Source organism: Dama dama, chromosome 12, assembly GCF_033118175.1.
Source record: "Dama dama isolate Ldn47 chromosome 12, ASM3311817v1, whole genome shotgun sequence".
NCBI classification, from domain to species: Eukaryota; Metazoa; Chordata; class Mammalia; order Artiodactyla; family Cervidae; genus Dama; species Dama dama.
The window spans coordinates 51132643-51151730 of NC_083692.1; the positions used below are offsets into that span (position 1 = coordinate 51132643).

A 19088-nucleotide genomic window follows, 5' to 3' on the forward strand; every position below is an offset into this window, starting at 1 on the left:
TCCACTAATTTAGAGTCACTAGAGAAGTTAGAATCATGTAGTATTTTAAGAACACTAAATTTTATCCTTTTTAAAGACAACACAAAGTAAGAAAAATTTAGCACAGATCCTGCCAAATGTACTTTAATAGAAATATAAAAATCAGTTTATGTTTGGACAAAAAATTTGAGGTTAAATACTTTAAGCTTATTAAATATTTTCGTGAAATTGTCTCCACACTATTAATTTGCTCAGTCAGTTAGATGTCAGTCCCTCCCCATGTCACAATTACCATGAATTTCTGAATTGATGTATCAGTCTAAACAGACAAAATACTCGATTTTACTTAAAATAAATGATGTTTTAAAATGATTTATGCACAATAAATGATGCTAAAAATAATTGTTATAACTTAATACTAAAAAGACAAGTAATTTAAAAGTGATCAAAGGACTGGACAGACATTTCTCTAATAGCTAATAAGCACATGGAAAGATACTCAACATTATTTTCCATTAGGGAAGTACAAATCAAAACCACAGTGAGAAACTACTTCATACCCACCAGGATGGCTAGAACCAAAAAGTCGGATAAAAACAAATATTGGCAAGGATGCACATAAACTGGAACCCTCAAACACTGTTGGTGAGGATGTAAAATGGTATAGCCACTTTGTAAAACATCTAGCAGTTCATCAAAAAGGTTAAACATAATTACCATTTGACCTGGCAATTCCATTTTTATGTATGTACCGAAGAGAAATAAAAACATATGCCTACATAAAAATGTGTATGTGAACACTGATAGACACATTATTTGTTATTCATAATAGCCAAATGTGATGTCTATCAGTTGATGGATGAACAAATAAAATGTGGCATGTTACAACACTGACGCAAGGGAATATTATTTGTCAATGAGTAGGAATGAAGTGCAGGTACAAGCTATAGAATGACCCTTGCAAACATTTTGTGACATGAAAGAAGCCAGAAACAAGACATATATGGTTCTATTTATAAGCAATACCCAAAATAGGTAAATTTATAGGGACAGAAAAAAGTGTCGGCTTAGGGCCATGGGTGAGGTGGGGAATACTAGGAAAGTGGGATTTCTTTTGGAGGTGATGAAAATATTCCTAAATTAACTGTGGTGGTGGATGTACAACTCTATGAATTTATTAAAAGCCACTGAACTGTATACTTCAAATGTGTGAATTGTATGATATGTGAATTATATCTCAATAAGCCTGCTTAAAACATAAAAGAGTCCCAAGTCACCAGTCTTACCTCTGCAGGAACTTTTGGAAGACACGCCGATAGGCGTAACCAGCTCTCCTCACTCGAATGTTCTCTTTGAGGCCCAGGTATTCCACTTGATGCTTCACCCTATAAAGGAGAGAGGGAGCCAGGATGGGACTGGGTAATCTTTTCACCCTGTTCCCCTACCCACTATACCCACAAACTCCCAATTTCACACTCCAGGGAAGCATACTAAAAAAAGATCATAAATTATAATAATCTGAGTCTGAGCTGGTCCTCAGGTTTATAATATTCACACATATCTGGTAAACCAAAGCAGTAGAAACCTGAGTCAGGAAAATAACTTTCCTTTTTCCCATCCTCCAAATCTCAAACTCACCATCGACCTTTTCTCCATTAAGGAAATTACACATGATGCCGTCAATTAGAGATATCTGCTCATTTAAAGTCTTTTTCACAAATACTGGCTATACCCCAAATTTTGAGGCAGGGAATGCATTACCTCATGAATCATATGGAAAACAACATGCTTCATGTGAAAGCATTGCTCCATTCATTATAACTTCTGTCATTAGGAAAGTTTTGTCAACCGGACAACCGGTTCAAAGTATTAATATTATGTTATGTTTAAAATTCCATGTTTTTTACATATTCCTGGAGCCCCATCACTCCTCAGCACCATCACACCATCACAGCCTCCATCAGCCAGGCTTGCAATACCTGTTGTTCTCCTGTGTAAGCTGTCTCCTTTCAGAAGGAGTCCTCTTTCAAGACTGTCCTCAGTCATTAACCCAAGGTTAGGGCCAGAGAACTCCACCAGGGCAGTAATTCAGAATCCAGGGCAGGCAGCTTGCCCAAAGCCAAATGAAGACACATTTCCAACAGGAAAAAAAAAATAAACTACACGCCATAAACTTGTGGAATGAGTAATCCTGTCCACTGAGAACTTCAATTGACCGTGTGATCCCTGCCAATGAAGCACACTGCCCTTCCACGGACCCTGACGTTTCATGCTCACAGATGAAGTGAAACCATGAGCGCTCAGTCCGACTCTTTTTGACCCCAGAGATCACAGTCCACAAGGTTCCTCTGTCCATGGGACTTTTCTGGGCAAGGAAACTATAACTGGGTTGCCATTTCCTCCCCAGGGGATCTTCCCGACCCAAGGATCAAACCCACATTTCCCATGTCTCCTGCAATGCAGGCAGATTCTTTACCACTGAACCACGAGGAAAGCCCCAGAGTGAAACCATCTGTCACAGTAAGCCCGAACCAAGCCCTGAGGGCAGATCCCAGGATGCCATCCTACTGGAAACACAAATCAACATTCAACTAAGGAATACCTTAGTCTTTATAACACCAGTTTCCAAGAGTGTATGTTAGGAACTTCCTCACTGAAATTCAAATAAGTGATGTGATTTAAAAAAAAAAAAAAAAAAAGTGGGCGAGGGGGACACCATTGGGAGAAATTCTATGAAAATTTACTGAATAAAATGTACCACTGTCTTCATTTCTCCAGTCTTTGATATTGCAATGACTCAGTTTGGATTTTGAGAAGGTGGCATCACGACTGAGGAACTTCCAACCAGGAGCTACTGCAAGATATTCGCATTAGAGTGACCTTCAGCAGAGCCGAATACAAGGGGCAGGGGAGGGCGTGCCAGGGAGGTACTGCATTTGAGGATGAGTGAGATGTTTTCATTCGTGATTGTGTTTGCTGGGAAGGGAAGCTGGGGAGTCTGAAGTAGGGGGAAGGGAGGGCTACAGCACTTCTTAGCAATAGCTCTGCTTTCTAGACTCTGAGGCTGCCGATGACACCACCCTTCTACTCGGTGTATATGTGCATGAGATGTAAGTGTGGGTGAGTGAGTATAGGAGCAACGAAGAGACAGGCAGAGGCAGGATAACAGACACAGGGGAACAGATCTGGGGGTGTGCATTCTGTCTGACTGAAGAAGTCCCTCTCTGGCCTGACCCTCTTATTTAAAGAGGAAGAGACTGAGGACCCAGGAGATGAAGTGTTTCACTCAAACTAGTTGGTGACAGACCAGGACAGGATGCAGTTCTTCCAAATCCTAGGCTAGAACTTAGTTCTAGATCAGCTGCTCTCCAAATATGAAGCCCAGACCATCATCACTGACATCACTTAGGGGCTCGTTAAGAATACACACCGCCAGGCCCCACCCCAGGCTCACTGACCCAGAGGCCCTGTCATAAGCCTTCCAGAGGATATTCTGATGCATACTCAAGTTTGAGAACTAGTGTCAGAAGGCAAAAAACCCCAGACATTTTCCATCTGTTATCCTCTTGACATCAAAGGAGAAAGTGTGTGACACAGTTCAGAAAAGCAGAGGGCAATTTAAGCATATCCAGAGGAATGACCAAGAAGGGGCAAGGGTGGATTCCACATCCAGCTCCTTCAAAGGAATGGCTGGAGTGGCTAAGTGATGGGTTCACAGAAGAGAAGATCCCAGGGAAACACGGCAACTGCCTTGAACTAGCAGAAGAGCCATCACACAGAAGAGTCCCAAGAATGATTCTTATAGCCGAATAGAGTAAAACCAACTTAGAGAAGGGCTGCAGTGCCAGCTGGTGGCAAGAGGTATCCAAAGGTGAGCTGATGATCCAAGAGGAATGGATTTCCCATCAGAGCATGAATGTCATCTACAGATAATATTGTGAGTCTTAGATTATTTTAAATTGAAAAATTTGAGTAATTCTATAAAAAAGATGTTTTAGGAATCCACATTTATTGATGAGATTGTTCAGAAAATTGTGAGATAACCAAACAGAAGGCTGCCACATCCCAGCAGCACCTTAAGGTGAGAAAACAGTCTTAGGCTGCACCACAAAGTGTGAAAATACAAAGAAAGATTTGCAGATAGCAAGTGCTCGCACCTGGGTGTTTTCCTTCCTATTTACCTTTTCCTCCCTAGAAATGACCAAGCATTGTCTGTCTGCTGTGGGTTGGAAAGGGTCTTGCTGGGAAGATGGGAAATGAACCCTCTAGGTCCCTCGGGGGAAGTGATGAGCAGCTAGGAATTTTCATCCTGGTTTTCCTATTGGAGTTTAACCTTGACTAAGTCAGCTGATACCTAGAAGAGTCTATGTTTTTTTTCCAAGAGAGAAAAGAAAAAAGAAAAAAAGATAGGCATTCCAGCATGAATTCTAGTATGAACAGGAACACCAGTATACTCAAGTCCATCTCATCTGGTGACAGTGATAGGACTTCTCTCTCTAGTCCAGGTCACTCACAGGGTCTCTCTTCAGCCTTGCTTCCTGTGTTCCTATGGTCAGGAGGAATTTCCCCAGCTGGATACAAAAACTATATTCTCCAGTCATTATCAACATTTTCCTACTCAATCATCCCCCTTGTATCCGCAGAGGCCACATCCCTAAATGGCAGGTGTAGGAGGAATGTGATGTAGGACTCCTCAGAAGCCAGGGAGGATATGGCTCACTGTTTACATGCCACACATCTCCCTTGGGCTGGTTCCCTCCTCGAGAGTCACGCTGCTCATCAGCTCCATGCTTGGGGGATTACAGAGCCTACAGCCCCTCTGCCCACATAAGCAACTAAACGACAGATCGTTTTTAACCAGCTCTGCAGAACCCCACTTGCAACCCTGAGCTCAGCATTCCAGGCCACATCCTGTGGGTGCTGACGAGGAGCCGAGTGCACTGAGAATGTCTACACAGGGCCTAAACTAATCTGAAAACCATCCTGACTCTGCTGTGCTGGGGTTTGCTTTCTTTTTTCCATTTGCCCCCAGACTAGCCAAGATCAACATTATAAATCGCTAATTCTGAACTGAAGGGCACTGCCAACATTTCAGGAAAAAACAAGGAGGGAAAAATGATATATACATAGGTTTCTTCCTGAAGTCAAGACACAGAGACATAAAACACATCTGAAGACAACTGAAACTGCCCCTGCCTTGGGCAGAGGCCGGATGGCCTGACTTGAGCAGTTGGAAAACAGGCTGAGGCTGCCCTTGATGTGAGCTGAGCTCGACCTCCACCTGTGCCTTTGCCATACCTGCTTTCCTCCCAGTCTTTGGGCTTCTTGGTTTCATTGGGTTTGATACAGCGAATGTAGTGAGGTGTACATTTCATCAGGGTGCTCACAAGGTCATTGGCTTGTTTCTGGAAAGGAAGAATAACATCATTTAGAAACATGGAACTTGCTCTAAATCAGCTTTCCAAGGAGACTTGTGTGCAAATGTACAGCCAGAAATCCATCCTCATGACAGTTTGTTCATTAGATTTAACTCAGGGCTACTATATTTTCTCAAAGCTCTACTGACTGTTATGGTGATCTGACACTCACAAGTGCATTTGAAATTAAATTTTTGACAACAATGAGGCCTTTTTAGTATAGTTAATAAAATAAAAGCAAAAAAGAATCCCCCAAACCCAGTATATCCAGACACATAATTTTTAGGAGAAATAAGAAAGCATGCTAATTATTAACAACTTTAGTTAATTTCATATCAACTGAGGGCTTTTGAAAATACACTTTTCTTTCTTTTTTTTTTTTATAGAAAAGGATTTATTGAAAATACATTTTTCTTATAAACTTTGGAGGGAGAGGTGGTGCACAAAATTATGTGCAAGAATAAATCATTAGAACCCCCTGTACTCTTTCCAGGCAATCCAACCAATGAAGAATCATCTTAATAAAATGATGGAAAGTCACAATTAAAAGGTGGGAGACACATAAAAATTTCAGAATTCAAAAACCTTTGTTATGCCATTTCATCCACCTTCTTCCTCAGCATGTCTTTTTACAGACTTGCTAACTTGGAGCCCTTTCAGTGTAGCAGGAAACTTACTCCTTCACAAACTAAAATACTCGATGTAAAATCATTCCTCACTACCTGCACATTGGGTACCCACAATGGAACTGGGTTCAAGCAGAAAAAGCTACATAAATAAAGCTAAAATTGCTCATGACATATTTCAAATCATGAGTATCTCAAATGAAAAATACATCAGAGCCCACATCAGCATTTCTATCCCCACAGCTGAGCACACCCCATGGATCCAAGAATGGGGCACGCACAAACTCTCATTCCAAGCAAATCAGCGTGAAGAGAGAAAACCTCTAAAAGAAAATAGAGGAAAGGATCTCTAAAGCCAGAAAACCATTACCAAGTCAGCAGAAGGGACTTGCCTGCAGTAGACAACCCTCTTTCAATTAGAACTTTTCTATTTTCAAGGGTTTGGGAAATCCGAAACCCTTGAGAAAAACTCCAGTGTTTTCAAAGCAAAAGTTCTCCATTTTAGATATGCAGAATATGGCATTATTTGCAAGGCCTGGAATTCAGAGCAGAGGTGCAGAGGCTGTACGAGCAAAGCAAAGCTCCATGATGAAAATGTACAGTGACTTAAGTTCCTTGTTGATGAGAGATTGTATTTTTTTTTAATTCCAAACTCTTATTTTTAAGAATAACTTGGCACACTATTGAGTCCTAAGCATTTAAGAGCATCTCTTTTCAACCTAGCAAGTTGAAAACACAGGGGCAAGTTTGACTTAAGTTTATATGCCACTTGACACAGTTCTTTCCAGCTCAAAATAGTAATGTACTGAAAATGCTTCATGGACTAGACACATGGATTTTCTTTTTTATGACTCAAGATTATCATTCCCATTTTTTTAGATGAGAAAATGGGGCCTTAAATAAAGTATTGCTCGAGATAACACAATTAGTAAGCAACAGCAGTGAGGCTTGAACCCAAGTCTGTGAGCTAGCAAGTTTTCTCCCTAACCACACAATGCCTTCCTCCTTCCTAAGGAAGATAATGAATAATTTATTGTAATACCAAAAGGAATTAACTGGGAGGGTCAGGATTAGACAGAAGCCTTTAGTTTGTGGGATGATTAATTTGAGCAAAAAATAATTTATCTTAACCATCACAATTATCCTGTACTTAGCTATGGGTCAACTATAGATGTCCCCTGAGGTGGTGGGGAAGCCACAGTTTGAATTTACTCTGACTCCAGACAAGAAAAGCCCATGACTTAGAACATAAAGCTACCAAAGCTACTTGGTACTTTGGTAGAAGTACCAAAGCTACTTCTACTGAGCAGAAGTGGCCATCAAAATATGCAGACCAAACAGTAAGCAAAGGTGATACTCCTTAGGGAGATAGCTCCTCATTCTACCCTCCATGTAGATTGTTGGCAAGTCTGAACTAGGATCCTGGCTCTGCTCTTTGCAAGCTGTCTGACAAATCACTAAATTTCTTTGGACCACAGTTTCCCATCTATAAACTAAGCAGAACTAGAATATTACTACTATCTCAATGTGCAGGTTGGAATAGATGTTTAATGTCTACTGGTCCTATCACCTCATGGCACTTGCATCTCCTGTCACATCTGCTCCTTTAGAGGCCAGGCCCACTTAGATAAAGCTACCAGCCCAGTCTACTTTGCCAACTCTGAGCTCCATTCTTTCTCCCAATAGCATCAACCTTTGGCTCTAATTTCAAAACTGGTCCCTTTTAGTCATGACAATGTAGAATTTAGGAAAGCCTCAACAATCACATGTTATTAAATAAAGAATACACTTTATAAACAAAGATAATGGAAGTTCTCACCAAATATTCTATAAATTAAATTCTACAGAACACTTTCACATTTTAAAGAATTAGAATACGTAAAATACCCAATATTAAAGCTACCTTGAACATTAATTTTTCTTCTAAGGAATACAGGATCCCTTTAAACACTTATACCTCCAAGATATCATTAAGATGATATGTAGCTACTATATATAAAATAACCAAGGACCTCCAGTATAGCACAGGGAACTATACTCAATATTTTGTCATGATCTATAAAGGAAAAGAACCTAAAAAAGTTATACATATATATGTATAACAATCATTTTGCTGTACATCTGAAACTAACACAACATTGTACATCAACTATACTTTAATAAAAAAATTTTTAAAAAGATGATGCTTAGCATCTGCAAAATACTGAGGTTATGAAAGATGTAAGAGATTGGGCCAGAGCTATGCATCTCTAAGAGGTGACTTAGGAGACATAAAACAGGGAGACTCACTCCTATGTGGAGACAGAACGTCAGACAGCCAGAGGCCGCATGGTTCACCAAGGAGGGACCATTGGAGGTGAGAATATGTAGAGTCCAGTGTCCCTCAACAAGCTTGCTAACTCCCCCAACCATAGCAATCCAGAACATTCTGAGTACACCTGGAAGGGGGCAACTCTGAGCATTCAACTAGATAAGAATAAGGAGGCAAAGGGTTCAAGTCTTCCGAGGAGGAGAGAAATGCCCCTGCTCCTGCCCTCCTTTTTATAGGAAATAAGCTGGACTGAGGATCCAGACCACTTGAAAGTGAGTCACTGCAGCCTTGATGATCTCGGCCCCTCGGATGTGAATGTGTGACAGTCTTGTGACCAGAGTTTCCAGCCTAAAGCGAATCCTCCTCCAGGACCCAGAAGTGATAGCTATGAGTCAGAGCCGTGCAGAGGTCAACATCTGGGGCTTTGTGAGAACTGCATCTCCTCTCTGCCCCAGGGAACTCCATCCAAACTCTGTCCCAGGACATTCTATGTCTCCAGTTCCTTGAACAGGATTGTCCTTCATCCCCCAGGGGACTCTACCCTCTAACTCAAGACCCAGCTTGCATCGACTTCCTCCACAAAACCTGAGGCTCCTCTGGATGGGATTGTCTTATTGCTGTGACATTACAGTGTTTGTGTCCTCAGAGGCTGGGGAGGCCGGCTTCCATTTTCTTGAAAGGTTCAGAGAAGAAAAAGCCAGTGAACAGAACAGACAGGAACAACCACCGTATCCACAGAGCTCAGGTTATCGAGAAGGATGAGAAGGGCAGGTAGGATCTGGCTGCCCAACTGGTGGTGGGGGAGGACAGTCCAGGTGGGCAGTCAGCATGGGCGCATCAAGTGTCCACTGAGAATTAACCAGAGATGAAGAAGCACGGGAGAGAAGGACGGGACAGATGCAGTAGATGTAACGTGAGAACATACACTTTTGTGTTTCTTATGTTTCAGGCAGTGTGTGCCTTAGATGGATTATGAAATTAATTACCACAGTATCCCTCCTGAGATTAGGTACTAAAATCTCTACCTTACAGAGAAGGCAAAAGAAGCACTGAGAATTTAGGTAATTTTTTGGCAATCCATGTGGTGAGAGATTTGAACACTTATGACGAACCCCAGGCCCCTACTGTTAATCACTTGATGATACCATTGATTATAAAGACAGGGTGGTATTTTATTGGTATGATTCTTTAAAAAACCATTTTTAATATGCACACTACTATATGTAAAATAGATAATCAACAAGGATCTACTGTATAGCACAGGGAACTCTACTCAATACTCTGCAATAACCTATATGGGATACGTATAACTGAATCACTTTGCTATACACCCGAAATTAAAACAACATTGTAAATCGACTATACCCTAATATAAAATAAAAGTTAAAAATAAATATATAATTTTAAAAGTGTTTTCATCTGGTATAATTAAAAAAGAAGAAGTTTACTGACTGGTTTTCAAAAAATTACATGATGGAGTGTGTTCAACACAACCTTTAAGTTCAGAGTGTTGTTAGGGACAATTTTACCACACAAGGCCTCTGATAATTCAGTGCACACCCCACGAGAGGCTTCCAAGAAATAGTAAGAGAACTTCCCTGGTTGTCCAGTGATTAAGACTCAAAGATCCCAATGCAGGAGGCATGGGTTTGATCCTTGGTCTGGCAATTAAGATCATGCATGCTGCAAGGCACAGCCAAAAAAAAAAAAGAACAAAAGATACTAAGAATTCCTCTGATTCTGAGATACTGTGGGGCCAAGGTGCCTGTAATTCACAAAAAGAAGGGCCTGCAAGGTCCCGTGAGGAAAGTGCAGAAATTCCCCTTAAAAGGCCCAGTAGAATTTTAGGTATGTATAAAGTACTTGGTGGAGTTTTGGGGTCTGGTGTGGAAAACCATCACCAAAATCCAAAATATGGCTCTAGATCATAAAATTTCTCTGATAGATTAATGTGAATTCTCCTAGACTCAGCGCAAAGCCATTTCCTCTTAGAAAGTAGCTGATTATCATCTGCTGACTATTAAGCTACGCGCTACTTAATATCCCTTTGGGGTTTTAGTACAGCCAAGTCAAATCCAGCTAGTATCCTGTAACCCTTTCTCGAGCAGCAACATCACTTCTGGCCATCTTCTGTAACCAATCTGTTGCATCTCACTGACCTTAGCCTGGCCCAGGGCTATGGTTCCTGAGTCCCAGAAAATCCTACCTCTTACAGGAATCCATAAATTTTCCAAAATAGAACAAACCTTTATTTTGCTTCCGGCAGTAGTTGGGCGCCCTTTCTTGTCAGCTTGCAGATTTTCTGGAAATAAAGACTTTATAAAAGGTCTGGAAAAAAAGAGAGACAACCGATTAGCAATCAGCAAGTACCTTGGGGGCTGGAACACCTTCTTCCATAGAGAAGTGAGAGTCATCCAGAAGCATAGAACCTTGACTACAGAACGGCCACCTGACTCAAAGCACAATCCATCAAGTTAAAGACTTAGAAAAAATAAAGCAGTGGACAAGAGGAACACAGAGAAGAATTCTAAGATAGAAGCATCTTGGAAAATAAAATTGGAAAAATAAAATTTTAAACTCTGCCCTTTATGTTTTCCCACCCACTATTATTGAGACACACCTCGGCAGCAGGACACATCAGAGGGGGCTGAGTGTGAATTTGCTGAGTTAAATAAGATAGGCCGTAACACAGGAATGTGTATGAATTGTCCAGATTCAATGCAGATTCTGCTTTGCTCTAAAGCAGGGTTTCTCAAGCTTGGTGCTAAGGATACTCGGGATTGGATAATTCTGTGTTGGGACCCCAGGAGTGGGGGTGGGGGTGCTTTACATAACATGGGATGTTTCACAGTATCAGTGGCCTTTGCCCACTAGATGCCAATAGGCCACTCTTTCTACCATCCCTCCCTTCAAGCAAAAGACCCTGACGAACTGTGCTTTTGAGTATGAGCAATTTTAAGTGAAGCTAATTCACTAATGCTTTGCTGGCTGAATGTATCTTCGTTAGTAAGTGTAACTGAGCTGCATCTGTTGATATGCCTGCCTCAAAGGACACAGGGCAAGGACAATGTCTTAGTCAATGTAGTGTACCCAGTGTCTGGAACATAACCTCTACCTTGAACACAGTAGGTGCTCAATAAATACTTGCTGACTGACTGACTGATGGAATGAATGTGATCCATGTAAATTCCTCCTAAGTGACTTTTTAGTAGGAGTAATAGTGCTAGTGGCTCAGTTGTGTGCAACTCTTTGCGACCCTGTGGACGTTAGCCTGCTAGGCTCCTCTGTCCATGGAATTCTCCAGGCAAGAATACTGGAGTGGGTTGCCATTTCCTTCTCCAGGGGATCTATCCGACCCAGGGATTGAACCCGGGTCTCCTGTATTGCATGCAGATTCTTTACCATCTGCGCCACCAGGGAAGCCCAAGTGACTTACTGGGCATCATGAATTTTCCAGGAAGTCTCCCCAGTAATAATCTACTTTAAACCTCACCAGACACAATTATAGATTTTTACAGCACATGTGTTTTCTAAACAATAGACCATGTCTACACGACACGAGTTTTAGATGGAAGCATCAATAACTCTTGAAGTTGGCAGTAATTTTAATAATTAAAAAAAAATCTCTGAAAGCATGTCTGCACCTGATTATCATAAACCCCACAAGCCAGGATTTGTGGTTTACCTGACCTTTTAAGAGCAAATAGATTTTTATGTTTTGAATGAAGAAATCTCTGAAGTGAGGGGTGTGAGTGCCAAGGAAGTACAAGCCTGGGAAGATGCGGGCTGGGGAGAAGTGGAGGCTGGCGGGAGGGGAAGGGGATTAAACAGAGCAGAAATTTGAACTGTGGACAAAAATGAAACTCAATTTTGCATTCATAGAAGTCAGGCCCTTTCTAGAAAATAATCATGCTTGCAGCTGTTGATTAAAGCAGTTAACCCTGATATTATGCTAGTTGAAGTAAGAGACTAAAAGGACACTATTACTTGGAGGAAGCTCTAAAACTTGTAAAAACTGGAAGACTGTGCAATACTGCATTTGCCTGGCATAGAGACGCTTGATCACGTAAATGACGCCTGACATCCATTACCCAGGACCACGGGGACCTTTGCAGGTAACAGGGAAGGAAAGGACATGGCAAAGCAGGTCCTGAGTGTTCCAGCAGCTTGCAGGGGGCAGGGAGCGGGGTGTGGTATTCCCACTGCTTCTATGACCACAGCTTAGTCAGGGTCTGGGGAGTTAAAATGGATCTCTGAGTGTCCTTCCCTGAGTTCTTGAGCCGTTTCTCAAGTGCTTTAGCAACTCATGTTAACTTGGGTGTAGCTAAGCCATTAGCATTTTTAAAAACTGAGCAACTGAGGAGAATTCTTAGGATGATATTCCAAGGGCCAAGTTTCACAGAACCAGACTATTCCACTCGTAGATTACATGGCTATCCCAACCCAGTCCCAGGATGGGCACTTCTTCTAGATAATACCATTGAACATGATGAAGCTGGAGACCCTGAAGGGCTTGTAGATGACACTTAGAATGTGGGGTGGGAAGTATTAAGGATAAGAGAGAGACTAAGATTGGGGGGATAACTATTTTAAGAAGTCAAATTGTCTAATGATAACTCCGACCCAACAGCACAAGGAAGCAAAATGCTGACCAGTCAAACATCACAAGTTCGTCCTAAAACTAAAAATCTGATCAAACCTCTGTGTCAGATAAGGTAAACACACTTACAGCTCACTGCTTTGCATAAGCTCGATCAGATCCATAAAAAGCACATCACGGTTCCGCTCACAAAAGCCATCCATGTCATAGGATACCTTACCAAGAATGGAAAGAAATCAAATTTTATCTTTTAACTATTTCATTGAACAAAACATCCAAGCCAGCATGGCTATCTTTCACGGAATATGTATATTTTCAGATGTTAACAAATGGCCTTTCATCCCGATATGTCACACTAAGGCTGTGCATGTTTTACTTGCTAGATGACTTAGTTGGTGATGGCCTGGAGATGCTGATTGCATACACAATCCAAAAGATACATCACCAGGCCCCCAGCTCTCACAATTACATAGCCCTTCTTCTACAGATATACGGGTGTGTAAATAATACACTGAATTCTTTCCCTAAATTTTAGCTAAGATGGAATAAAATGAAACTGTGCACACTAATCCACTGCAGTGGGCCATGTCATCTGAGGCTTTCTGATTTCTCCTATGAATGGTGTTAGAGTTAGATCAATTTAGCTACAACCTCATGCTCAAGGATCCTCCCTGGTTAACAAGAGATTAATTGTGATGAAGAGTGAGACCAATGAATTTCCACAGTACTGTGAAGTCTCCAAATATCATGACCTCAGTTTACTTATCTGGGTGTCACCAGCACCCACACAAAGCCTGGTAATGCAGTAACACCCAGTACTCATGCATTTTATAAGAACAAACCCCTGGTCCTTATTTATACTCCCAAGGAAGATGGGCAAGTAAAAAAAATGCAGGCTTGCATAAGAGGCAAGACGAAAGCTCATTCCTTCAGCAGTTAATATATATGCTGATTCATATTTACGTTATATAAGGGTGATTCATGTTAAAAAATACACAGCAGTGTATACTATCTTTTGCTTGTCTCTCCAAATATTTCATAAGCCCCATGTTGAATGAATGAATGATGGATCAATAAAACACAGTGAGGCAGATAAAACTATATGGACACTTTTCGGTTGCCTCATGAGAAAACAGATTACATACCCAAAGGCTTAATACAGGTAACTTCCCCTTTGTTGAAGCCCTGCTCCCTGGCCATACCTTCCCAGCATAATGGTGAATAATGAAGCCTTGGTTCCAGCTGTTGAAGTGCTCATGGTTCCCAATCTGCATCTGGAGTTTCTGGAGCAGCGTCTGGTCCGCCCCCTCACCCACCGCGTGCATCGTGGCACATACATCATCCAGAATGCTCATGATCCCAGGAGGGTTCTGATAGGACCAAGAAAGCAAAGCCCCAGTTTACTGACTGTTTTAAAACATACCATGTTCATTAGGACTTTCCTTAAGCAAGGAAACAGCTCCCGAGACTTAAGATACCATCTTGGAAGTCAGTCTTTCCCTTTGAGGAAGGATGCTATTAGTAATCCCAAATGGGAGCCACCTCTTAGATCTAACAATGGAACAAAGTCCATTTCAAAAAGAAAAGTTTAATTTCCCAAAGTTCTATTCAAAGTCACACACAGAAAGATCATTATCTGCTCACTTTTATTGTACTAAGTTGATTTTTAAAACTCTGAAGAAAGCCATTTTTCTTTGATCCTAATTCATTTCTTAATGTTTGTTTTCAGCTTGTTGTCCATATAGACATGGATAATACATACTGGACACATTCTATCATATATCGCCTTTTCTGCATAGCACTAGTTTACAAATAATCTCCTGTTTTACACAGTCTTTATACTTATTATTTTGATTGCTATGTTTCCCTGTTCTTGTATGCTATAATTTATTTAAGGACTGAATTCTCTATGAATGGTTTTACCATTGCCAGTTTGGGACTTTTATAAAAAACAAAACAAAATAGTACTGTACAGATCTGTCTATGCCCCTTTATTTTCTTTTGAATAATTTCTACGGCTAAAGTCCTAGAAGTTGTATAAATGGTCTGGAAGGCAGGGCCAATTTTGTATCTCTTCATATACTATGCCATCAACATAAGTGATAGCTGTCTCCTCTTAAAATTCAGTAACAACTTCCATTCATAAATTGATAATGTACTTATATACACATGTATATATTAACTGTAAGAATAAAACCCTGTTTTCACGCATATACATAAAAGCAAAATAAATGTAATTGCTAAAACTCTCTGCATCGAGGATTTCCTTGGTGGTCCAGTGGCTGACTCCACACTCCCAGTGCAGGGGGCCTGGGTTCAATCCCTGGTCGGGGAACTCGATCTCACATACCACAACAAAACCCAGGCACAGCCAAATAAGCAAACAAAAAACCTCTCTTCAATCAGAGTTCTCACTCTCTCTATTCTAATACAATGACAGAGAGAACGAAAACTCACTTAGTGTAAACCTGTGAACAGTGAAGAGACACACCAGACTGATACTTACAACTTTGTTCTCAATGAGGTCACATACAACTTTGTTATTAAAGTAATCGATGGGTGTCCATCTAATGCCTTCTTGCACATATTCTTCCTATAGGACAGAAAGCAGGAATTTTCATTATGACTCAGTGAAGACCAGCTAGAGTTCAGCACAGATGGATATCACAGGCACATAAATCATCAGGAAAGAAAAACCTGGATCCCTCCCATAAAAACTAGCAATACTAATATTTTCTAAAAGGAAGAGGAAAAGAGAATTTCATTGCTTGGTAATTTTTATGTTTGGTTAGAACCATATAAAATTGCTTCCATACAAATTGTTTGTGACATACAAAGATGGCAATTAAAAATGGCTTAACCCATAGGTCCAGTTATGAAATAATCTCTTTGAACTTAACAGAACAGAAGTACAGATTAGCATCTAGGTACTTAAAAGGAAGGCCCCTCATTCAGGTCAGTTGCTCATTAAACATCATGAACATCATCACACTCTCCTGGTTTCCCTCGTTCCTCATCAGTCTTGCTTTGTTAGCATCCAGTGCTGGCTCTCCCCTCCACCCCCTGATCTTTATATGATGGGGGCTCTCAGGGCTCAATTTCCCAGCCTTATTTTCTCAACCTTTTCTCTTTAGGTAATTCCAGTCAACTCCGTGGCTTAAAATAATACCTATAGGCTATGACACCTGAAAGTGTTTCTCTAGTCTAGACCGGCCCCCTGAGTTCCAGAGTCACATTTTTTTTCACATACTGGAATTTCCACTCAGGGATAACAGGCCTCTCATATCTACCACATTCAGCAGTGCTCTGGCCCTACATCCCTCCACTGTCTCCAACCAACTGCTCTCCTCATCATCTTACCATTCAGTAAACAGTCTCCCCACTGGTCCTGTTATTCAAGCTGCAATCAAGATAAAATCATCTGCGACTCTGCTTTCCTCAGCTAATTATGTTGAGAGCAAGTCACACTGACTCATTCTGCAAAATATAAACCAAATCTGATCCCCTCTCACCATGTCCCCACCTCTACTGTAGCTGTCACTGTCTATGCCTCACCATTCCTGCTTGGTCTCCCCGGGAGTCTGGTTTTGAAACTTCTACTCTTGTTTGTCCTCCCCTGCCTCAGCCTGCCCTGTCTAAGTGCACAGAGTCAAAGCCAACTGGTCAAAAACAAATCAGATGGCATCACACTCTACTGAAAATCCTCCAATGGCTTCCCATCATTCTTACTCTGAAGTCTTGGCCGTGCCCTACAAAGTTCCTCTGTGACTCAACCTCTGCCTTCTCCCATCTCAGTCTCTACCACGTCCACTCTTGGGGTTTGGCTCTAGCTACTCTGAGGAGTGGAAGAATTCCAGAGCAGAGTTTTCTATGAAAACTATTCATCACTGGTGTTCCTAAGCAGACACATGAACACTTCCATGAAGAAGCATTCTTCAAACAGCCTCGAATATGTGCAGTGGGTTGAATGTGTTCCCCAAGATTTTGTGTCCATCTAGAACCCCCAAAATGTCAGGAAATAGGATATCTAGAGATATAATTAGCTAAGAATCTCATAATGAAATTATCATGGATTTAGGGTGATCCCTAAATCCAAAGACTGGTGTCTTTGTAAGAGAAGAGAGAGCAAGATTTGGACACAGAGAGAAAATGGACACATGAAGACACAGACAGAGGCTGAAGGCATGCTGCCCAAAGGCAAGGAATGCCAGGAGCACCTTGAGCTGCAAGAGGCAAGGAAGAATTTCCCCTATAGCCTCTGGAAAGAGTGCTACCCTAGCAACATCTTGAGTTTGAATTCTGGCCGCCTGGACTGGGAGAGAAAAAAATATCTATTGTTTTAAGCTATCTGGTTGGTTGTACCCTATAGCAATCTAAGAAATGAAAAAACAGTAGGCACCAGAATAAAAGGGAACTTGTACTGGACTTTCAGTAGGTAGTAAAAACAAGATAAGTAACCTCAAGTCAGAATTTAAATACCAGCTTTGTTAAAGACACATTTATTTTTATGTTAGATTGGGAGCAGAGCAAATCCGAGAAAACCAAGTTTTCCTTTGGAACACAGTATATGCCATAGGCAATTGGGGTTGGAATAGGTTTCCATTTCCACTTGGTCAATGAGTCATAGAGTAGTAAAAACAACCAGTCATAAGTCCAACTTCACAGCATCATTTACTTACAGAGAAAGAAAATGTAGCAGATGGTGTTTATACTTCAGACTAAAATGTCACAGTGGCATATGGTTTTTCTGCCTGACTCTATTAAGTACATTTTCTAATAAAAAAAACTATAATATGAACCTATTACCAAAAGAGAGAGATCTATACCCTTCAAAACAAATTAGATACAGAAGAAGATGAAGGAAGAGGGACTACTCACCTGTTCTGCCTTTAATGTGAGTTCAATAAAAATCTGCTGTAATTTTTCATTAACAAAGTTGATACAAAACTGTTCAAAGCCATTTTTCTGAAGAAAAGAAAAAGACAAAGTGTTACTTTTATGTACTTGTTTCTGCAAAATCATTTTAAAGTCACTTCTTGAGTGATTTAGTGAAAAAGCTTAACAGAAATGTTGGCGGCATCAGTAGAAACAGCATAGTTTATATTTAGGAGATACTAATTTAGTATAGGTACATGAAGAACTCAAAAAGGCAAAAGTAAGCCACAATGATTTTTTTTTTTTCATTACCTAGAATTATTTCTTTCAAGCCAGGTAAAAAGCATTACCCTTCTTTGTCTTTAATTACTCAAGCTGGTCTTACCTGAAATATTTCAAAGCCATAGATGTCTAGGACGCCAATGTTGTATTCCTGGTGGTCCTTTTCCATTGCTTTGTTGATAGACTAGAAGAAAGTAACCAGCATGGTAATTAACTCCTTTCATAGTCATATTAAAAATGGGCATGCATGGGGATAAGAAAAGCAGATACTACTGCCTATGGAAACGGAAGCAGACAAGAAGACAGATGAATTGCCCCTTAAAAAAGGCCTCAGTGCAATGTCAAGTTTGTGGGAAAACCACCAGAATCTTAAAAAAAAAAAGTAGCATTGTAGAAAAAAAAATTTGCTTCATGATGAAAATCATTCACTTCTGGCAGAACTAGTTTTTCTCAGGAAGTCTTGAGAATTAGAAGAAAATATCATCTTGTGAAACCTGTTTCACAAAAAGAACCAATATTGCAGGATTTGTAAATATCCTTTCCATTAACCCCATCCAGTATAGGCATACATAAGAGACACCGTGGGTTTGGTTCCAGACCACTGCAATACTGCAAATATCACAAACAGTGAGTCATACCTTTCTTTTGTTTGTTTCCAGTGCATATAAAAGATGCTTATACTATACTGTATGTAGTTTATTAAGTGCAGTCTTTTAAGTAGCATTACATATAAAAAAATGTGCATACTTTAATTAAAAATTACTTTATTGCTAAAAAAAAAAAAAAAAAAAAAAGCTAGCACCCGAGCCTTTAGCAAGTCATAGCAGTAACATCAAAGATCACTGATCACAGAGCACCATCACAAATATAATAACGAAAAAGTTTGAAACATCTCAGTTGTGTCTGACTCTTCGCGACCCCAAGGACTGCAGCTTACCAGGCTCCTCCGTCCATGGGATTTTCCAGACAAGAGTACTGGAGTGGGTTGCCATTTCCTT

At 40.6% G+C, this 19088-nt stretch overlaps 1 protein-coding gene across 1 annotated transcript in view; it reads right to left on the minus strand.

The window, feature by feature from the left end:
• The window catches only part of MYO1E (myosin IE), a 212651-nt gene that overhangs the window by 46788 nt on the left and 146775 nt on the right, over nt 1–19088 (minus strand). Inside the window, exons 11-18 of the mRNA XM_061157271.1 lie at nt 18194–18274; nt 17812–17898; nt 15440–15526; nt 14136–14303; nt 13063–13148; nt 10580–10661; nt 5278–5384; nt 1266–1364 (exon numbers count right to left, since the gene is read on the minus strand). Coding sequence (XP_061013254.1) covers nt 1266–1364; nt 5278–5384; nt 10580–10661; nt 13063–13148; nt 14136–14303; nt 15440–15526; nt 17812–17898; nt 18194–18274 — 797 coding nt within the window. The remainder of the gene's footprint in view (nt 1–1265; nt 1365–5277; nt 5385–10579; nt 10662–13062; nt 13149–14135; nt 14304–15439; nt 15527–17811; nt 17899–18193; nt 18275–19088) is intronic.